The sequence below is a fragment of the Pistacia vera genome, unplaced genomic scaffold (genome assembly GCF_008641045.1).
Source record: "Pistacia vera cultivar Batoury unplaced genomic scaffold, PisVer_v2 Contig678, whole genome shotgun sequence".
NCBI classification, from domain to species: domain Eukaryota; kingdom Viridiplantae; phylum Streptophyta; class Magnoliopsida; order Sapindales; family Anacardiaceae; genus Pistacia; species Pistacia vera.
The window spans coordinates 12,174-28,606 of NW_022196532.1; the positions used below are offsets into that span (position 1 = coordinate 12,174).

Consider the following 16,433-nt stretch of genomic DNA (forward strand, 5'->3'; position numbering starts at 1 on the left):
GTAATTGTAAACAATTAAGGGTTAAATTGTTAGGTAAACAATTTAAGAGTTAAATTGTTAATTGTGATTAAATGTTAATAAAATGTTATCATTTAAAGAAGTTTAACAACTTCATAACAATTATGGAATTGTTTAAGGAAGTCCAAAACAATTATTGAATTGTTTACAAGGATTCCTATATAAAGAAAATGATATATCAATTTTTGTGTAGAAAAAAAATCTCTAAGAACCCTAAATCTCCCTCTTGGTCAAATCTCTTCTTCCCTTGGTGTGGATACTCTTTTGCTTAATTTCTCTTGAAATTAAGAGGCTCCAAGGTTGCTAAGGGCTTAAGGTAACATGTTCTACCTTACTTATTTCAATTTGATTGAATTTTTTTTTTAAACTATGACTATACTTGTTATAGTATGATATGCATGATTCTCCATGCATCCATCTTACAGTAGGTACTAGCTTTCTTCGGAGGGAGTTTTATAATAAATCAGACAATGAGGCACTCTTACATGCAAGTCTAGACTTAGTTGAAGAACACCGCGATAAAGCTCGATTAAGGATAACTTCCTATCAGCAACAGGGGAAACGATTCTTCGACTCTAAAGTTAGGAGAAGAGACTTCCAGGTTGGCAAACTAGTTTTGAAATAAGTCATTCTCGGCACAGGAGAACTAAGTGCGGGGGTATTGGGACCTAACTAGGAAGGCCCATATCACGTCGCCAATGTAATACGACCTGGAATGTATCACCTTAAGAGGCTTAATGGTTCTGAGATGTTGCGAGCTTGGAATGCTGAGCATTTTCGCCCTTATTATCAGTAATTCCGAACTTGCTTTTAGCTTGATCACTTTTTTTTTTTAATTGTAAAGTTCTTATCATTGTAAATATCATGAATAAGATTGTTCCGATTCTCGTCAAAGAAAGTTGCAATCTCAAGTTTTTAACAATCTTGTTATTTATAACATTTTACAAGATTCAATGATCGGATATGTTATTTTTGTTTTGTGAAGTGCTTTAGTTATAAAAGTACAATCACAATTGGTCAAATTTCCTTTTTATATATTTCATGAATATGTACAAAGGATGACCAGAAGCTACATCAACAAAAGATAAGCAAAAAATACTTTATTTAAGCAGAGAAGAGAGAGATCACTGGTCTTCATTTTTGGGATCCCTAGCCACAACCTCTTGGTCCTTTGGTTGACCGCGGGCCTCCGAGTTATCTGCTTGATCTTTAGGAATATCCATTTCTAGCTGATTGGCCCCTCGGGCAAGCTCTTGTTCCTCTCTCTCTTCGGCCTTGAGCATGGAAACGAGAGTGGCTTGGTACTCATCTGGGAGGTCGGAGATATCCATGTCCGGATTTCTCGACCGCAAGCTATAAATAGCTTGTATTGCCTAGTGAGCAGCCTTCCTCTCGAGCTCAGGTTCTATCGCTTCATCTGCCCGATCAGCGAAGTGTCTCGCCCTTAAGCCAGCTCGAGATTCATCTACAACGCCCTCTTCTGCTTTTTTGAGTTTTTCCATAACTCAGCCCAAGTCTTTTAAGTTGCTTTTTCGCACTCCGTGCTCGCTTGTAGCTCATTTTCTCTCTGGCCCAACTTTTTGGTGAGCCTCACCATTGTTCGTTGGAGCTCCTTGTTATCGTTGTTCTTCTTCTTGAGCTCGATCTCTTGAAAGTCAGCTGCTCACAGAACATAATTCCTTTCTATCAAGTACACGTTCACCTAAATATGGGAAGCCTTCACCTCTGCATCTGAAGCTGCGAGATCGTGCTTCAGTTTGGCAATTTCCTCCTTCAATTCGTGGAGTTTGCTAGCAGAATTGATCTTTATTTTCTGTTGGGCCACATTCAGGGCGAGCAAACACTGCATGGAAAAGAAATATAAAATTAGTTTTTTAAGATCTTAAAAAACTAAGAGGTCATTTTGTAAGGAAAAGTTCTCAAAGAGAGCATATCAATTTACCTGACTTTGCATTTGAAGGGCGGTGGTCACCAGGTCGGTGGGTCAAGAAGCCACAAACCTATCAAAGGTTGTGGCAAGTTGACATTCTAAGAGGGTGTAAACCATCGATCGTAAGTGGTTTGATAGTTGTCCTAATAGATCCAACACGGACGGGTCTAGCCTCGTGGGGGTAAGACCCCCTTTGACCCGTTGTTCGTCTACTTCTCCTTGAGCAGTCGTGGTCGACCCTTCTTCCCTTCGCGAACTCTTGGGGGCAACTGAGGTCCTGGGAGCCTCCCTTGAGGGCACTCCTGTAGAGAAGACCTGATAAGGCTAAAACCTATTTGGCAATGCCCCAAAGCCTTCTAATTCAGAATTAGTTTCTTCTTCGGTGGGTATTTTCTTTCTTTTCTTAGTCTTCTGGCCCGTGGTCTTTTTCTTTAAAGCGCGAGCAGCCGCGGACCAAGGATAGCTTCCTCGTGTCGCTTAAGGGGTTGTTGCCCTTCGGCACCAATTTGTATCCCCCTCGCTAGGATATCGCTGGAGGTCGCTCCAGTTGGTTTGGTCGGATTAATCCTGGGGAAGGTGAACCCCTCAGGTTTCTTCGATGTCTTCAGGGCCTTTGGTGGCATAGTTGTTGCATGACATGAAAAGGCATCAGCAAAGAGAGTCTTCCTTTGTTAGTAAAGACTTAAAGTTTTTCTGCATGAGAAATACTTACGTGCTAGAGCTTCCAAAGATGCCTCAGGGCTGAAAAAACCGTACTTTCGTAAATTGGCGGTAGTCATGAGCAGTTTTGCGTCGCAATTCTGGTCGGGCAATCGACCAAATGCCTCGATGCGACTGAAGTCAGCTAGTGTCGACAATCTGGTTGTTTTGTTTTCTGCAAGGAAGCAAAAAATTCATTAGCCTTATTTATCAAGGAAGAGTTAAAGGACGAGCAGTCTGAAAATTAAATGAAAAACCTACTCGGTTCATTAAATTTACAGATTCCATCGTATTCAAAGAAAAAATACCTGGTTTCGTAAGCCCCGACATCGCTAGGGTAACGAAATATCTCTCTTTCGATTGTTGATCGCTTGGAAAGGTAGTATGAATCCTTATCTTTACTCTTCTTTAGGTAGTAAGCGCAGTCAAGTTCCACTGTTATTGGCTCATTGAGGTTGTGTTTGCCAAACACGATATACATAACGACCGCTATCATATACGCATTTGGCGATAACTGGAATGGTGCGATCTAGAAATGGTCAAAAATCAACCTGATGTAGGGTTGGAGGGGTATCTTCACTCTACATTTAAAGATCGCTTCCAAAATTGCAGCCATTCCCTCGGGAGGGTCCTGAGCAGTGTACAACCTGTACTAGTACACATTTACATTGATCGCGTACTGGTCTAGTGCTTTTTGGATTTCATCCTTCGTGACCATTGTTCATACCACTTGCCTGGGGCTTGCTGAGGTGCCCGGTGGTTGCGAGCCTCCCTTTCTGGTTGTCCTCGCCTCAGGGGTGTCCATCGCTCTTAGAGTCTGAAAATGTGCGACATGTAAAGGTGACTTCGTCTCTGTTTACATTACCCCATACAGCGACTCAAAAGAGTAAAAAATACCTTGATTTCTCTTCTATAGCTGCCAAAACCCTAAAGATTTTTAAAAGTGGTTTTCTAAAGATCTATGCCTTAGGTTTCAACTCTTAAGAGTGTTTCTTTTTAAACACAACCCGAGGATGCTCATTGTCTAAGTCTATTAGACGTTTACGCCCACCATTACTGTAAAAACTAAGTTTTTTTTAACAGAAATAAAAAAGAGAAAAGGAAAAGAATTTTCTTTACCTCTTGGTTGCTAGGAATAGATGTTCTATCGTACCGACGAGTGCGCATTCACCGGGAAGTAGGGGTGGGAAAAATATTCTGGAAACTGAACCAAACCCTAAACTGGTCCGAAACCGAACTGAAAATTAGGTTGTTTTACAAACCAGTTCAGTTTGTAAAATTTAAAAAACAGAAAAACCAGTTCAGTTTTTTGTTTGAGATATTTCTCAAACCGGTTAATTGGAACAGGTATTTAAAACCGGTTAAACCCTAACTATATAAGCAACATGCATTTTGTTTTTAAAATTTTTTTTTTTTTCTCTTTAGTCGTCTTCGCCTCCAAGCTCCAATCTCCATTCTCCACACCACACACTCCACTGAGTAGCTCCACATCTGCCTCCACTTACTCCACTCCACTCTAGTACTCCACTCTATCTTCGATTCTTCAGCTTTGTTCTTCATCTGTTCGTTGGCAGCACCCAACAGCTCCACTCACTCCACTCCACTCCACTCCACTCTAGTACTCCACTCCATCTTCGATTCTTCAGCTTTGCTCTTCGCTTATTCGCTAGCAGCACCCAACAGCTCTACCTACAGTGAGTTGACAGTCCGACACCCATCCACTCCAACATCCATTTCGCCGACAGCCACTCACCCAATAGCACCATTCAGCACAACAACCACCCACTCAGTCACTCACTAGCAACGAGCCGACAACGACAGTCCACATTGTTGCATTGTAGTTCACAGCAACCCCCACTCCACCGCCGTTCAAATCTGTGACTGTAATTATATATAAAATAATAAATATTTGAATTTAGGGACTTAAATGTAAAAATTGAAAAATTTTAGGGGTTAATTTGAAAACCGGTGAACCGAACTGAAACCGGTCCGGTTTCGGTTTGCATTTTGTCTAAACCGAATAAACAATTTGGTTTCCGATTTTCCTAATCTGGTTCGATTAACCAGATTATCCCACCCCTACCGGGAAGAGGATGAACTGATCTCTTAAGTGTAAAAAACGTTGTTTTTCTCTCTGAAAGTTTAAGTTCTTTGAAAAACTTGAAATGGGCTTAGGGTTTTATAGGGAGGAAGACGAAGCTTGGTTTTCTTTTATAAGTGACATTTGGGCAGGACACGTTCATCAATCTGCGCGAAGAGTAACTATCACGCTTCGTGGAGATCAATCGACATTTCCCTTCATTGAAATCTTCAAACGTTGGCGTGATTATCTCCTCCACATTAAATGCGCCCTCATCTACATTTAATGCTTCAAAAGGGAATGTTGTTTCAGCATAGCTTGCATTTAATGCTCATGGTTGACACTTATTGCGTAGAGACACGTCTGTCAGATAAAGCTTAATTTATTGACCGAGATAGCTGTCAAGCGCAACGGATAACATCTGAAGAGGTCGTGCGAATAAAACACTCTTCTCTTTGTATCAAACTTGAAACGAAATGATTTTCAGTTTTCAACAGTGAAATATCCTAAGTGTTTTCAGATCGCTAAAGTCAAATAAAGCTCAAAACACGTCGTTATAACACTGAACAAGATCTGTCATGGGTCGTTGAATCTTTTGGAACAATCAACTCAAGTCGCTTGTGTAACTCTTGAAGATTCATGTCGTGACCTTCTGGCTCGTTGGTCGAGTGAAGCTATTAGCCTCATGTCGTTTGTAACAATGTGACTATCCTCAACTGATGGCTCAGGCAAATACTTCTCGTAACAAGTCAGGTCGCAACATAATCGTGAAGTTCTCAAGGTTCAATCCTTGAATCTTAAGAACTGGGGAGCTTCTGTTATGCCTAAAAAGTCAAGGCTGACGTAGGCTTACGTCAGTAAACACCAATCAGAGTTCATGAAGGCTTTGCGCTGTCTAGGAGCTGTCATGTCGCTATATGACAGAAAAAGTATGGTTGTCACCAACTTGGCAGATTCAGGTTTTGTCTATGAGTGAATGAGGGCTGCACATCAGTCTAAGCCCCAAGTAATTTGAGGATATTTCCTAAGTTATCAGCCAATGGGACACAAGGAATGACTTGTACGACACCTACCCACTTGCAGATTTATAATCATTACCTTGAATTCCTCTACTATAAATAGAGGACTCCCTCTTTCATTTTCGGGATTCTGATACAGAACCCACATTCTAATTGTATCTTTATTTTCAAAGCAAAGACAACCTAAGAGAAAGAGACTGACTTAATATTCAATCTGCATATTTAGTTATTATAAATTTGTTTGCTGTTTCCTATATGCGACCTCCTATAATCTCTCATATATAAAATAACAGTGGATGTAGGATTCACTTTAAGCATCCGAACTACTTTAAAAATTATTTTTCATTTATTATTCGATCTTTGGATTAGCTTATTATAATTATTCATATGTAATTTCTAAGAGTTGTTTAACACTTTGCTCGTGCGAGTCGTTGGTGTCAAAATCAAGCATTAACATCTATATTTTGATAGAAATAAATCTACATATATGTATAATTTTTTATGTAAATTGATATAATCACACAAATTGGTAATAGAGTTAAAAATTTATAATAGAAAAAATGAAGTTAAAAGGACAATGTTATAACAATAAAAAATAATGTCAACCCAGTTTATATATTACCTATATATTATTAAATTAGAAAATATTATATGTAAAAAGAAAAGCAAGTACGAAACCATATATATATATATATATATAAACGCACTCTTATCTTTGAATTGACCTTAAATAAGAAGTCAATGAACATTAAAAACTCTATCAAATCTATAAATTTATAATGACTAAAATAATTTAGATAATGTGACCAAGTCCAATGTTTTGGGCTTTGGCCGGCCTTAATGGTAGGATTGACAGCAATTTAATATATATATATATATATANTTTTTTTTCTCTAGAAACATTTTTCCTGATGAAGGCAACCATATAATATAATATCTAAGTAAATAATTTGAATAGTATTCATTATTAATTCATCCCAGTTACTCTTTGTGCAAGATCTGTTTTTTGGGGCATTATTAACAATAAGTCAAGAACCATGGTTTTTGTTCGTAGTGTTTACACATGTATTGTTTGATTTTGTTCCAGAGAAGAAGAAAACGACTTTATTACTTTAGCTCAAAAGCTTAGTTAATGCAAATGTTTATTACAGCTAAATACAAACTTTAGTAAACTCAGTAACTATGGTCAAGTAAACCAGTAAACCATAGTTAGGCTAACTAACCACAGCAGTTAACAACTAACCAACTGAATTCTAACTAACTAAAAACTAATTAAACCAACTTATCAACAAATTACAATTACATTAATAATCCAAGACCCCCCTCAAGTTGGTGGGTGATGAATATCCAGCACCCCCAACTTGGACAATAAATGGCGATGAAGAGTAGTACGAACAGCCTTAGTAAATAAATCAATAGGCTGCTCTTGTGTGGGAACATGAATAGGATGCACCAATCCTTCTTTAATCTTTGTACGAACAATGTGACAATCAATGTCAATGTGTTTCGTACATTCATGGAAAATAGGATTAGAGGAAATGTAAATGGCTGACTGATTATCACATCCAAGAGGAATGGGCAGCTGCAGCGAAAAACCAAGATCAATTAGAAGCTGAGTAAGCCAAATAAGTTCACAAACCATGGAACATGGCATGATATTTAGCTTCAGAGGAAGATCTAGACACTGTAACTCGTCGTTTAGATTTCCAGGACAGCAAAGAATTGCCCAAAAAAATACAGAATCCAGTTACTGATTTACGTGTCATAAGGCAAGAAGCCCAATCAGAATCACAAAAGGCTTGAAGATGCACTGTGACATGAGCTGGAAAGATACCATGTTTGATTTTGTTTCAGAGAAGAAGAAGACGACTTTATTACTTCAGCTAAAAAGCTTAGTTAATACAAATGTTTATTACAGCTATATACAAACTTTATTAAACTCAGTAACTATGGTCAAGTAAACCAGTAAACCATAGTTAGGCTAACTAACCACATCATTTAACAACTAACCAACTGAATTCTAACTAACTAAAAACTAATTAAACCAAATTAATCAACTAATTACAATTACATTAATAATCCAAGATGTATGACCAATCAATTGACATATATATATATATATAATTGTTTTGTCCTCTGTATTAAAACCCGGACCGGTTCGATCGGGACCTAGCAGCTTCTTCGGTTTGGTTCAGGGTTTATAACAATCGAAAGAAACAAATAAATGCAGTAACAGTTAGGTGAAGATGTGGAAATGGGTTGTTGGTCTTTCTTTGAACCGCGTTATCCCCATAAATGCAATACGACTTTTTTCTGTTCAAGTTGTTCTTGGTCATGTGGCCTTCAATAATATTTTTATACGTGCACCTACCAAATTAAACAGTTCCAAGTTGTGGTTGACAAACGAAAAGATAGATTTTTTGAGTGTATAATAGATGATTAACACAACAAACTGTTTAAATGCATTCGTATCAACTTGGGACTCTGATTATTATATATATGGAGTCACAAGTATTCACTACTCAAAGAAAGAAAAATTAGAAATGGAGCTGAGAGAACCTGTAAGTCCTACGGGTCAATACTTGAACAGCTCAGCTCTTTCGCTTAGTGTTTATGCTTTTCTGGAATTTGAAGTGCCAATTGATGATTTACCATTTATGCCGTTGATCAAGGATGTGTTTCTCTCCATCAACTCACGTTTCTCCTCCATCATGGTAATACGCCACTGATTTGCTACTGAAATTAATTGTTCTATTGCGTGCCATTATATATATTCAAGCACTTGTCCTTCATATATCATATAAATTACTTGTTATTATGGTATTATATGAGCTTATTATGTATTATATATGATAATTGATCAACAGATTGTAGATAAAAACGGAGAGAAACAATGGAAGCGGGTTGAAGTGGAGATCAAAGACCACGTAAACGTGCCCATTTTCCCCTCTGGACTTTCAGCGGAATCTTATGATAAACATCTTGATGACTATTTCGCCAAAATAGTAATGGAAGAGCTTCCGAAATCCCGACCTTTATGGGAAATCCATATAATCAAATACCCTACCAGCAGCGCGGCCGGTGTTATAATATTCAAGCTCCACCATGCCCTTGGTGATGGCTTCTCTTTAATAGGAGCCCTCCTTTCATGTTTACAGAGGGCTGATAATCCTTCTCTTCCATTGACATTGCCTTCTGTTCAGTTAACCTCCAACAGGAATGGTGACTGTAATCACAAAATATTGAGGAGTGTGCCAAAGATTTTTTCTTTGGTTTCTAAGACTGTAACAGATTTTTGTTGGAGCATATTCAAAAGTACTCTGGTTGAAGATGATCAAACTCCGTTACGATCTGGTGACGTTGGAGTTGAGTTTCGGCCAATCGCCATAGCAGCAATGACTTTCTCTCTTGATCGCATCAAGCAGATTAAGGCCAACAATGGAGCGGTATGGTTCGGTTCTTGCTGCATAAACTAGCTAAACAAAATATCATTTTAATTAATAATAATTTAATTAAAAATATCTTAATCAGATAGGAGTAACGGTCAACATGAATTCTTATCATAGTCGTAGTAATGGTCAGCATGAAAATCTTAAATAAGCGTTCAAATGAGTGGAAATTTGGACAGCGATATTCCATAAATCGATCATCATTTTTTTTTTTTTTTTTTGAAATGTTTCACTTTGAATAATGATATAATTTAAGTAACACTTAAATTATAAAAAAGTATGCTGAAAGTTGACTTGCTTACCTATCAACAACTTAAGTTTATAATATTTTGGATAGTTGGAAGTTGCTTACTAATTAACTTTTTCAACAACTTAATAAAATGTTATTCAGCTAGGGGCCTAACGAGTAAAGATTACTGCAACCTACTAAGTGGGGGAATCATAAGTTATGGGTTGAGGGAGTGATGTGGCATTGAAACCTACGATTGGTTGTGTTCCCATTCCAGCCGTAACTCTAAATGTTAAACTTCCATTAAGTCATGCATGAAGGTCTTGTCTATTTCGGAAAAACGGCCTATGAATTTATGAATAAAGTAAAGAAGGAACAATAATGCAATTCAAATTAATTACTCGAGCTGTTTAATTTTCTTCCTGTGTTTATGATATTTTTAGTTTTTCAATGAATTTTCTCTCACTGATATTATTACAGACGATTAACGATGTCGCTGTGGGAATAATCTTCTTGGGAATGCGGTTATATATGCAAGAAATGAGCCAGGACTCGTGCAAAGCGCAGACTACCGCGCTGGTGCTGCTTAATACCAGGGTGTTTCGAAGTTACGAGTCAGTGAAGGAAATGGCTATGCCTAGCGCCAAGACGCCGTGGGGGAATCGTTTTGCCTTCTTACATGTACCTATACCTCAGTTAACTGATGCTATATCTTCAAATCCATTGGATTTTGTCTCCAAAACACAGCAAGTTATGAATGACAAGAAAAGCTCCTTAGCTGTTTTCCTCACTGGTCAACTTCTGGAGTTTTTAAAGAAATTTAGAGGCCCTGAGGTACGTCTAAACATATATAATGAGTTTCCAGTGTTCTAAATAATCATATATTTGAAATTTTTTCAATCATTTATAACAAGAAATTATTAAAAGTATAACAAGTAAGTAGGCACCGGAAGATGTACACTAATTTTGAAGGAATATTGTTTCCTGGGCATATTTTGTGCTACAGGCAGCTGCTAGATATATTCATACCACTTTAAAGAACTCGACTGTGGGAATCTCAAACCTCATCGGTCCAACGGAAAAGATGGTTTTGGCTAATCATCCGGTTAAAGGTTTGTACTTCACGGTGGCTGGGGCACCTCAGGTACTTATTTTTCATTAATTTACAAGTATAATTAGCCACTTTAATTTGGTTGTCGTCCCCTTTATCATCTTGGAAGTAACGTGCTTCAATGGATTGGATTAATTACAGAGTCTTTGCATAACAATAGTAAGTTATATGGGAAAGCTTCGGGTTGCTGTGGGAGCAGAAAAAGGATTCGTCGACGCCCACAAGTTGAAGTCTTGCATAGAAAATGCTTTTCAGATGATACATACAGCTGCCTGTGGAATTGCTCCTCAACAAGCAAGAGCATGACACAAAGTGCTTTTTAATTATGAATAGTTTCAAACTAAAGTATTATGGAGATTAATCGGTGCTCGGTGGTTTTGCTAAAATACTAATACACATTAATAATGTTTCCTTCTTATTTATTATTTTTTTTTTTTTTTTTTGTTGGATGTTTTTGGGAATATTGTACACAAGTATGAAAAATAATATAACACTTACAAAATTTCTATGGAAAGTTTTTCATACAAAGTGATGTGTCAAAATATAATTAAATGAGTTGATGTAAAAATTATTCACTGTTATTTAATATATATTTATTAAGTTGATTTTTATATAAATTCATCTAATCATAATTTGGTATATCACTCTAAATGAAATACTTTGTATAGTCTTTATAAGTATATTATTATTCATGTATGATATAGATAGTGGTGTTGTGTATTTAATTTGTATCAGTAAATTATAAGAGCTTTATTCTTGTATTACTTTGGTAGTTGTCGTAAATGTTCTGAATTATTCTAGAAATTAGAATAAATAATCGATCCATTCTTCTCTTATGTGCATTATCTTAAAAATAAGCTTCCTGATCCGTTAAAGTACGGGGTTTATTCGAAGAAAGCTGTCATTTATTATCAATTCCTCATTAATACGATAGAATAATTATGATATAATATCTAAAATTAAGACTTTGTAAGAAAAAAGATCCCAACTGTGATTTGCGAATTTATTAATTTGTTGAGTGAGGTGACAACAATATTGTATATATCATCGAGTCTCTTCTATAAAAGATAAAATAAAAAAGTGCTATTTTGTATCACTTCGAAAGAAACAAAACGGTAACACATATGATAGAACCAAACTAAATATAAGGCTGACAATCAGCCTGGTGAAACTTAAATCAATGCTGGGTCCTAACTAGGCGTGCTTGTCACATCGTCACATAATGAAACACGTCAAAACAAAATATAATTGAATAATCCCTTTGATATAATAGCATGTTTATGAATGAAATTGGACAAGTCGATGATATGTATCAGTACCTGTGTGCTCTGCTCACGGTGCAGAACCAACCCACTCTCAATTCACGGTATTGAGAAGACCAAACAAGTGTTTGCAAAAAACTCTTCCCCCTTCCAAAACAACTCATGGTTACACATAGGCAATTCCGTACAACTTGGGAAACATGCGTATCCCATAATAATGAAAAACATTAACTACAAAAAACAAACAACCAAGCAAATAAAAGTAACAGACAAAAGTCTGATAATAGCCAGTAAAACAATAAATGATAATGAGATCAAATCCCGTGAATCAAGCAACGTAATCGGCCAACTTAAGCGAAACCTCCGAGTGTGTCTCCGTTACTCATTAATGCTGAAGTAGTCGACAACTCTAACAAAAGGAAGAGAAGGATCATCAGCTCTTTGTAAACATGAAAGAAGAGCTCTCATTAAAGAGAAGCCATCACCAAGCGAATGGTGAAGTTTGAATATTAAAACACCGGGTGCAGTGGTAGTAGGGTATTTGAATATATGAATTTCCCATAAAGGTCGAGATTTTGCGAACTCTTCCATTCCTATTTTGGAAATATATTCATCAAGATAGTTGTCATAAGATTCCGGTGAAAGTCCAGAGGGGAATATAGGCACGTTTACATGGTCTTCCAGTGTAACTTCCACTCTCTTCCATTGTTTCTGTCCATTTTCGTCTACAACCTGTTGATAAATTTCCACCCGTTAATTAACACCATATACACAAAAAGGGAAAATCATAGGGTTTGTTGCTTGTATATATGTATTAAAAAAGGTGAATTAATATATATGCATGATGCATGGTGGTGGTATTGAATGGAAAGCAGAAAGTTGTTTTCAATATAGTTCAATTAATAACTCTACATAGAAACAGACAGGAGATAACGAAGAGATTACGTACCATGACAGAGGAGAAACGTGAGTTGATGGGAAGAAAAACATCCTTGAGTGAGGACATAGTTTGAGAATCATCAATTGGTACTTCAGATTCAAGAAAACAAAGAACAGATAACGAAAGAGCTGAGCTGTTCAAGTATTGTCCCGTGGGGCTTACAGGTTCTTTCAGCTCATCCAATGTAGTTTTGCTTATTTGAGCCTATCTCTCAGCTACTAACCACAGACACTCTACTGTTTATATAATCCTAATTGTGTGTGTACACGTAAGCGTCAAAAAGAATAACATCAATGCCAATATGCTTTGGCCATGCTTTGTTGTCTCACAAATCTTGGAAGTTTGCTAGGATTATCAATTATGATTTGAATATATAAATAAAAAAAATCACTACGAAATGAATTCGATTTAAAAAAAATAAAAATAAAAAATATTATGACCAATTATTTAAGCATGGCTAAAACAATAGAATATATAAATTAACAGCGATGGGCAGCATAATTAACTTGATCGAAACATGGTTTGCTAGAAGCTGCCCTACATGTGCAGTTGGATCACTGATTTGATTTTTCTTATTATAAGGTTACAATACTGCGTGGTCTTGCAAATTTCATCTCAATTTACAACTAGCAATTTTAATACTTACTTCAGCCCAATTCTCAAAATTTTATAATTAATTTTGTTCTGATCAAATTGGTAATTGAAATTTAATTATGTGGACAGTCTGTCGATTATGTGGCTGATTAATTACTCTCTTCATTTTATAATTTATAAATGGGAATTTCCAAGTGGCAAATTATAAGTGTGATGGTGGGAGGAGGTGATAAGTCATCTGAAAAGTGTACATATTAAAGGGAGAGTTGCCCAATGGTTGATACTCGGGAATAATTTACCCGGACAGACAACCAAACCCTAAATTAGGTTTTTTTTTTCTAACTCTACATGAGAAAACGACCTTTTTCCACCCAAGATTTGATTTAATAACACTTTCCCACCTAAAAAATTTTAAAATAACAATTTACTACCCAAAGTTTATTTTCTGACCAATCGCCGGCTGATTTCGGTATCGTTACGACCCTACACCACCACCATTTTTCATCACTACTCAAACCTTGCTCCCGCCGACCCTACCAATTGCCAAAAATCGAGCAATTTGTGAAATACATAGCCACCCCTCCCAAGTCAGATTCTGACTAATCTCAACCACCAAAAGACTCATTGGCATCCCCTCTTCAAAAGCCCCAATAGTTTAGACCGATTTCATTCTCCGTTCGCAACCGAATTAGAAAGTGTATTTTGGATAGTAAACCGAATATAAACTTTAAGTAGTAAATTGGTATTTTAAAACTTTCAGTGTGAAAAAGTGTCATTAAGACAAACCTTAGGTGGGAAAAAGTCCTATACTCAACTCTATATTAATAATTTATTCTGAAGCTAGGTTTGGCACTTTGGCAGAAGTTCTATACATCCAGTCAAACCTTACCTTTATATTGATCCACTTCACCATAAACATTTTTAGTAAAAGAGATAAGGAGTATAGGACTTTTTCCTATCCAAATAATAGTTTAATGACACTTTCTCACCCACGAACTTTTAAAATACCATTTTATTAGTCAAAGCACAATTCCATTAATAAATTTTATTGTGAAGAAGGATAAGNCCAATAGTTTAGACCGATTTCATTCTCCGTTCGCAACCGAATTAGAAAGTGTATTTTGGATAGTAAACCGAATATAAACTTTAAGTAGTAAATTGGTATTTTAAAACTTTCAGTGTGAAAAAGTGTCATTAAGACAAACCTTAGGTGGGAAAAAGTCCTATACTCAACTCTATATTAATAATTTATTCTGAAGCTAGGTTTGGCACTTTGGCAGAAGTTCTATACATCCAGTCAAACCTTACCTTTATATTGAGCCACTTCACCATAAACATTTTTAGTAAAAGAGATAAGGAGTATAGGACTTTTTCCTATCCAAATAATAGTTTAATGACACTTTCTCACCCACGAACTTTTAAAATACCATTTTATTAGTCAAAGCACAATTCCATTAATAAATTTTATTGTGAAGAAGGATAAGATGGTCAAAAGTTTGTTATAAATAAGGGCATGATGGTCGATTAATATTTTGCATACAAAAATTAAAATTTAAAATTGAAGTTTGGATAATTATAGGGTTAATGGTTGCCACGTATTTTCTTTGTAAAGTGATTAAACAAATTAATCAAATCTGAATGAAAAAGTGAATAAAAAAATCTAAAATGTTTAATCAAATCTCAAATCTCTCCTGAGAAGAAAGTGATCAAATCTACCCCTACCCAAGTTTACTTATCCTGCTCATCCTCACAACAAGGGCTATGGCATTTTCTAGTGTTTTAACGGTCTGAAACAAAATTGGCTCAAGCTCAACCCACTAAAAAAATCTTCTCACTTTCTGTGGAAATTATCTCTTCGTTGCCAACACTTTCTTCTCACTAATTCCCATTTTTTTGTCTTAATTTCTTTCAAATAAATAAAAATTAAACCCATTTGCTTTTCTAATCTTGTTTCATCATTATAGGTAAAATCTTGTCAGGAAGTTCGGTTCGAAGAATTTTGGTTAGAGAGGCAAACAACTATGCTACCATAGCCCTTGTTGTGGCAATGAGCAGGAGAACTAAACTTGGGTAGGGGCTGAAGAACTGAGAAGAAAGTGATTAAAAAAATTAAAAAGAAAATGAGAAGAACTGATATAAGAAAAAGAGAAGAAAATGTAAATGAAAGTAAGAAGAAAGTAACGAAGAACGAGAAGAAGAGGAGAGGCGATGGAAGAAAACGAAAAAGAAAAGAAAAGAAAAGAAAAAATTTCATATTTTATATTTTATATTAACATTATTTTTAATAAAAAACTAGAGGTATAAATTGGTAATTCACATTATATGGGGGCATATAAAAAAATTCGGGTGCCTTTGTTTTAGTATTTTGGATATTATTTTTGAAAAAAAGTAAGAGTTGGTAGTTATTACGAGGTATGATTTGAAAAATAACAAAAACACCTTCTTAGGTTTGTTAATTTACTAAACACCCCTATAATAAAATATTAAAAATTAACAAAAACACTTTCACCCACCCATTAAATACTGACAACCGGCCACCACCATCGGAGGGTGACCGAAATCTAGTAAATGTGGGTGGGTGGGGGTGCTTTTGTCAATTTCTAAACTTTTTTTTGGGTGTTTAGTTAAATTAACAAACTTAGGGGGTTTAAAAATAATTGAATAAAACATAATAGTATTTTCAGAATAGAGAAACAAATGCTTATTTTGGAAATGATAGGAATAGGATATGGCAAAAATAGGGAAACAAACGCACCCTCATATTTAAAAAGTAGGTATATTAGTAATTGACTCATTGATAAATATGGCATAAAAAAAAATTAATTCAGATAATAAAAGGCATTTTTGTCTTTACAATGAATTAACGAAAATTATTAATAGAACATAACGTCTGAATAGTAAAATAGTATTTTAAAAATATTGGTAAAAAGGTGTCATTAAACCATTTTTGGGTGAAAAAAAGTCATTTACTCACAGAGAAAGTATTGGTTTAATACGTAGTATCTAAAAAAAAAAAAAAAAACTGAAGCAATTATAATCTCAAGAACTAATTAATTTGAGTCGAGATCATCTATTAAATATTTGAAGAACAAAAACTATATT

General features: G+C 35.7%; 2 protein-coding genes across 2 annotated transcripts; one reads left to right on the forward strand and one right to left on the reverse strand.

Annotated features, from left to right (window-relative positions):
- The first annotated feature begins 8,274 nt into the window (after positions 1-8,274).
- On the forward strand, positions 8,275-10,929 carry LOC116113311 (O-acyltransferase WSD1-like). Its single transcript, XM_031399466.1, has 5 exons — positions 8,275-8,460; positions 8,614-9,192; positions 9,905-10,258; positions 10,431-10,568; positions 10,677-10,929. Exons 1-5 carry the CDS (start codon positions 8,290-8,292, stop codon positions 10,839-10,841), a joined length of 1,407 nt encoding a protein of 468 aa, XP_031255326.1. The 5' UTR covers positions 8,275-8,289; the 3' UTR covers positions 10,842-10,929.
- A 1,246-nt stretch (positions 10,930-12,175) lies between these two features.
- LOC116113320 (O-acyltransferase WSD1-like) lies at positions 12,176-12,925 on the reverse strand. The gene is made up of 2 exons (XM_031399478.1): positions 12,747-12,925; positions 12,176-12,529 (listed from the first exon to the last, which is right to left on the reverse strand). The coding sequence occupies exons 1-2, from the start codon at positions 12,801-12,803 to the stop codon at positions 12,176-12,178; spliced, it is 411 nt and encodes a 136-aa protein (XP_031255338.1). The 5' UTR covers positions 12,804-12,925.
- Between the last annotated feature and the right edge of the window lie 3,508 nt (positions 12,926-16,433).

Coding starts and splice junctions, on each gene's coding strand:
- LOC116113311 (XM_031399466.1), top strand. CDS start 8,290: ATGGAGCTGAGAGAACCTGTAAGTCCTACGGGTCAATACTTGAACAGC. Junction 9,193..9,904: donor TTAAGGCCAACAATGGAGCG/GTATGGTTCGGT, acceptor ATATTATTACAG/ACGATTAACGATGTCGCTGT. Junction 10,259..10,430: donor AGAAATTTAGAGGCCCTGAG/GTACGTCTAAAC, acceptor TTTGTGCTACAG/GCAGCTGCTAGATATATTCA.
- LOC116113320 (XM_031399478.1), bottom strand. CDS start 12,803: ATGTCCTCACTCAAGGATGTTTTTCTTCCCATCAACTCACGTTTCTCC. Junction 12,530..12,746: donor CACGTTTCTCCTCTGTCATG/GTACGTAATCTC, acceptor ATTTATCAACAG/GTTGTAGACGAAAATGGACA.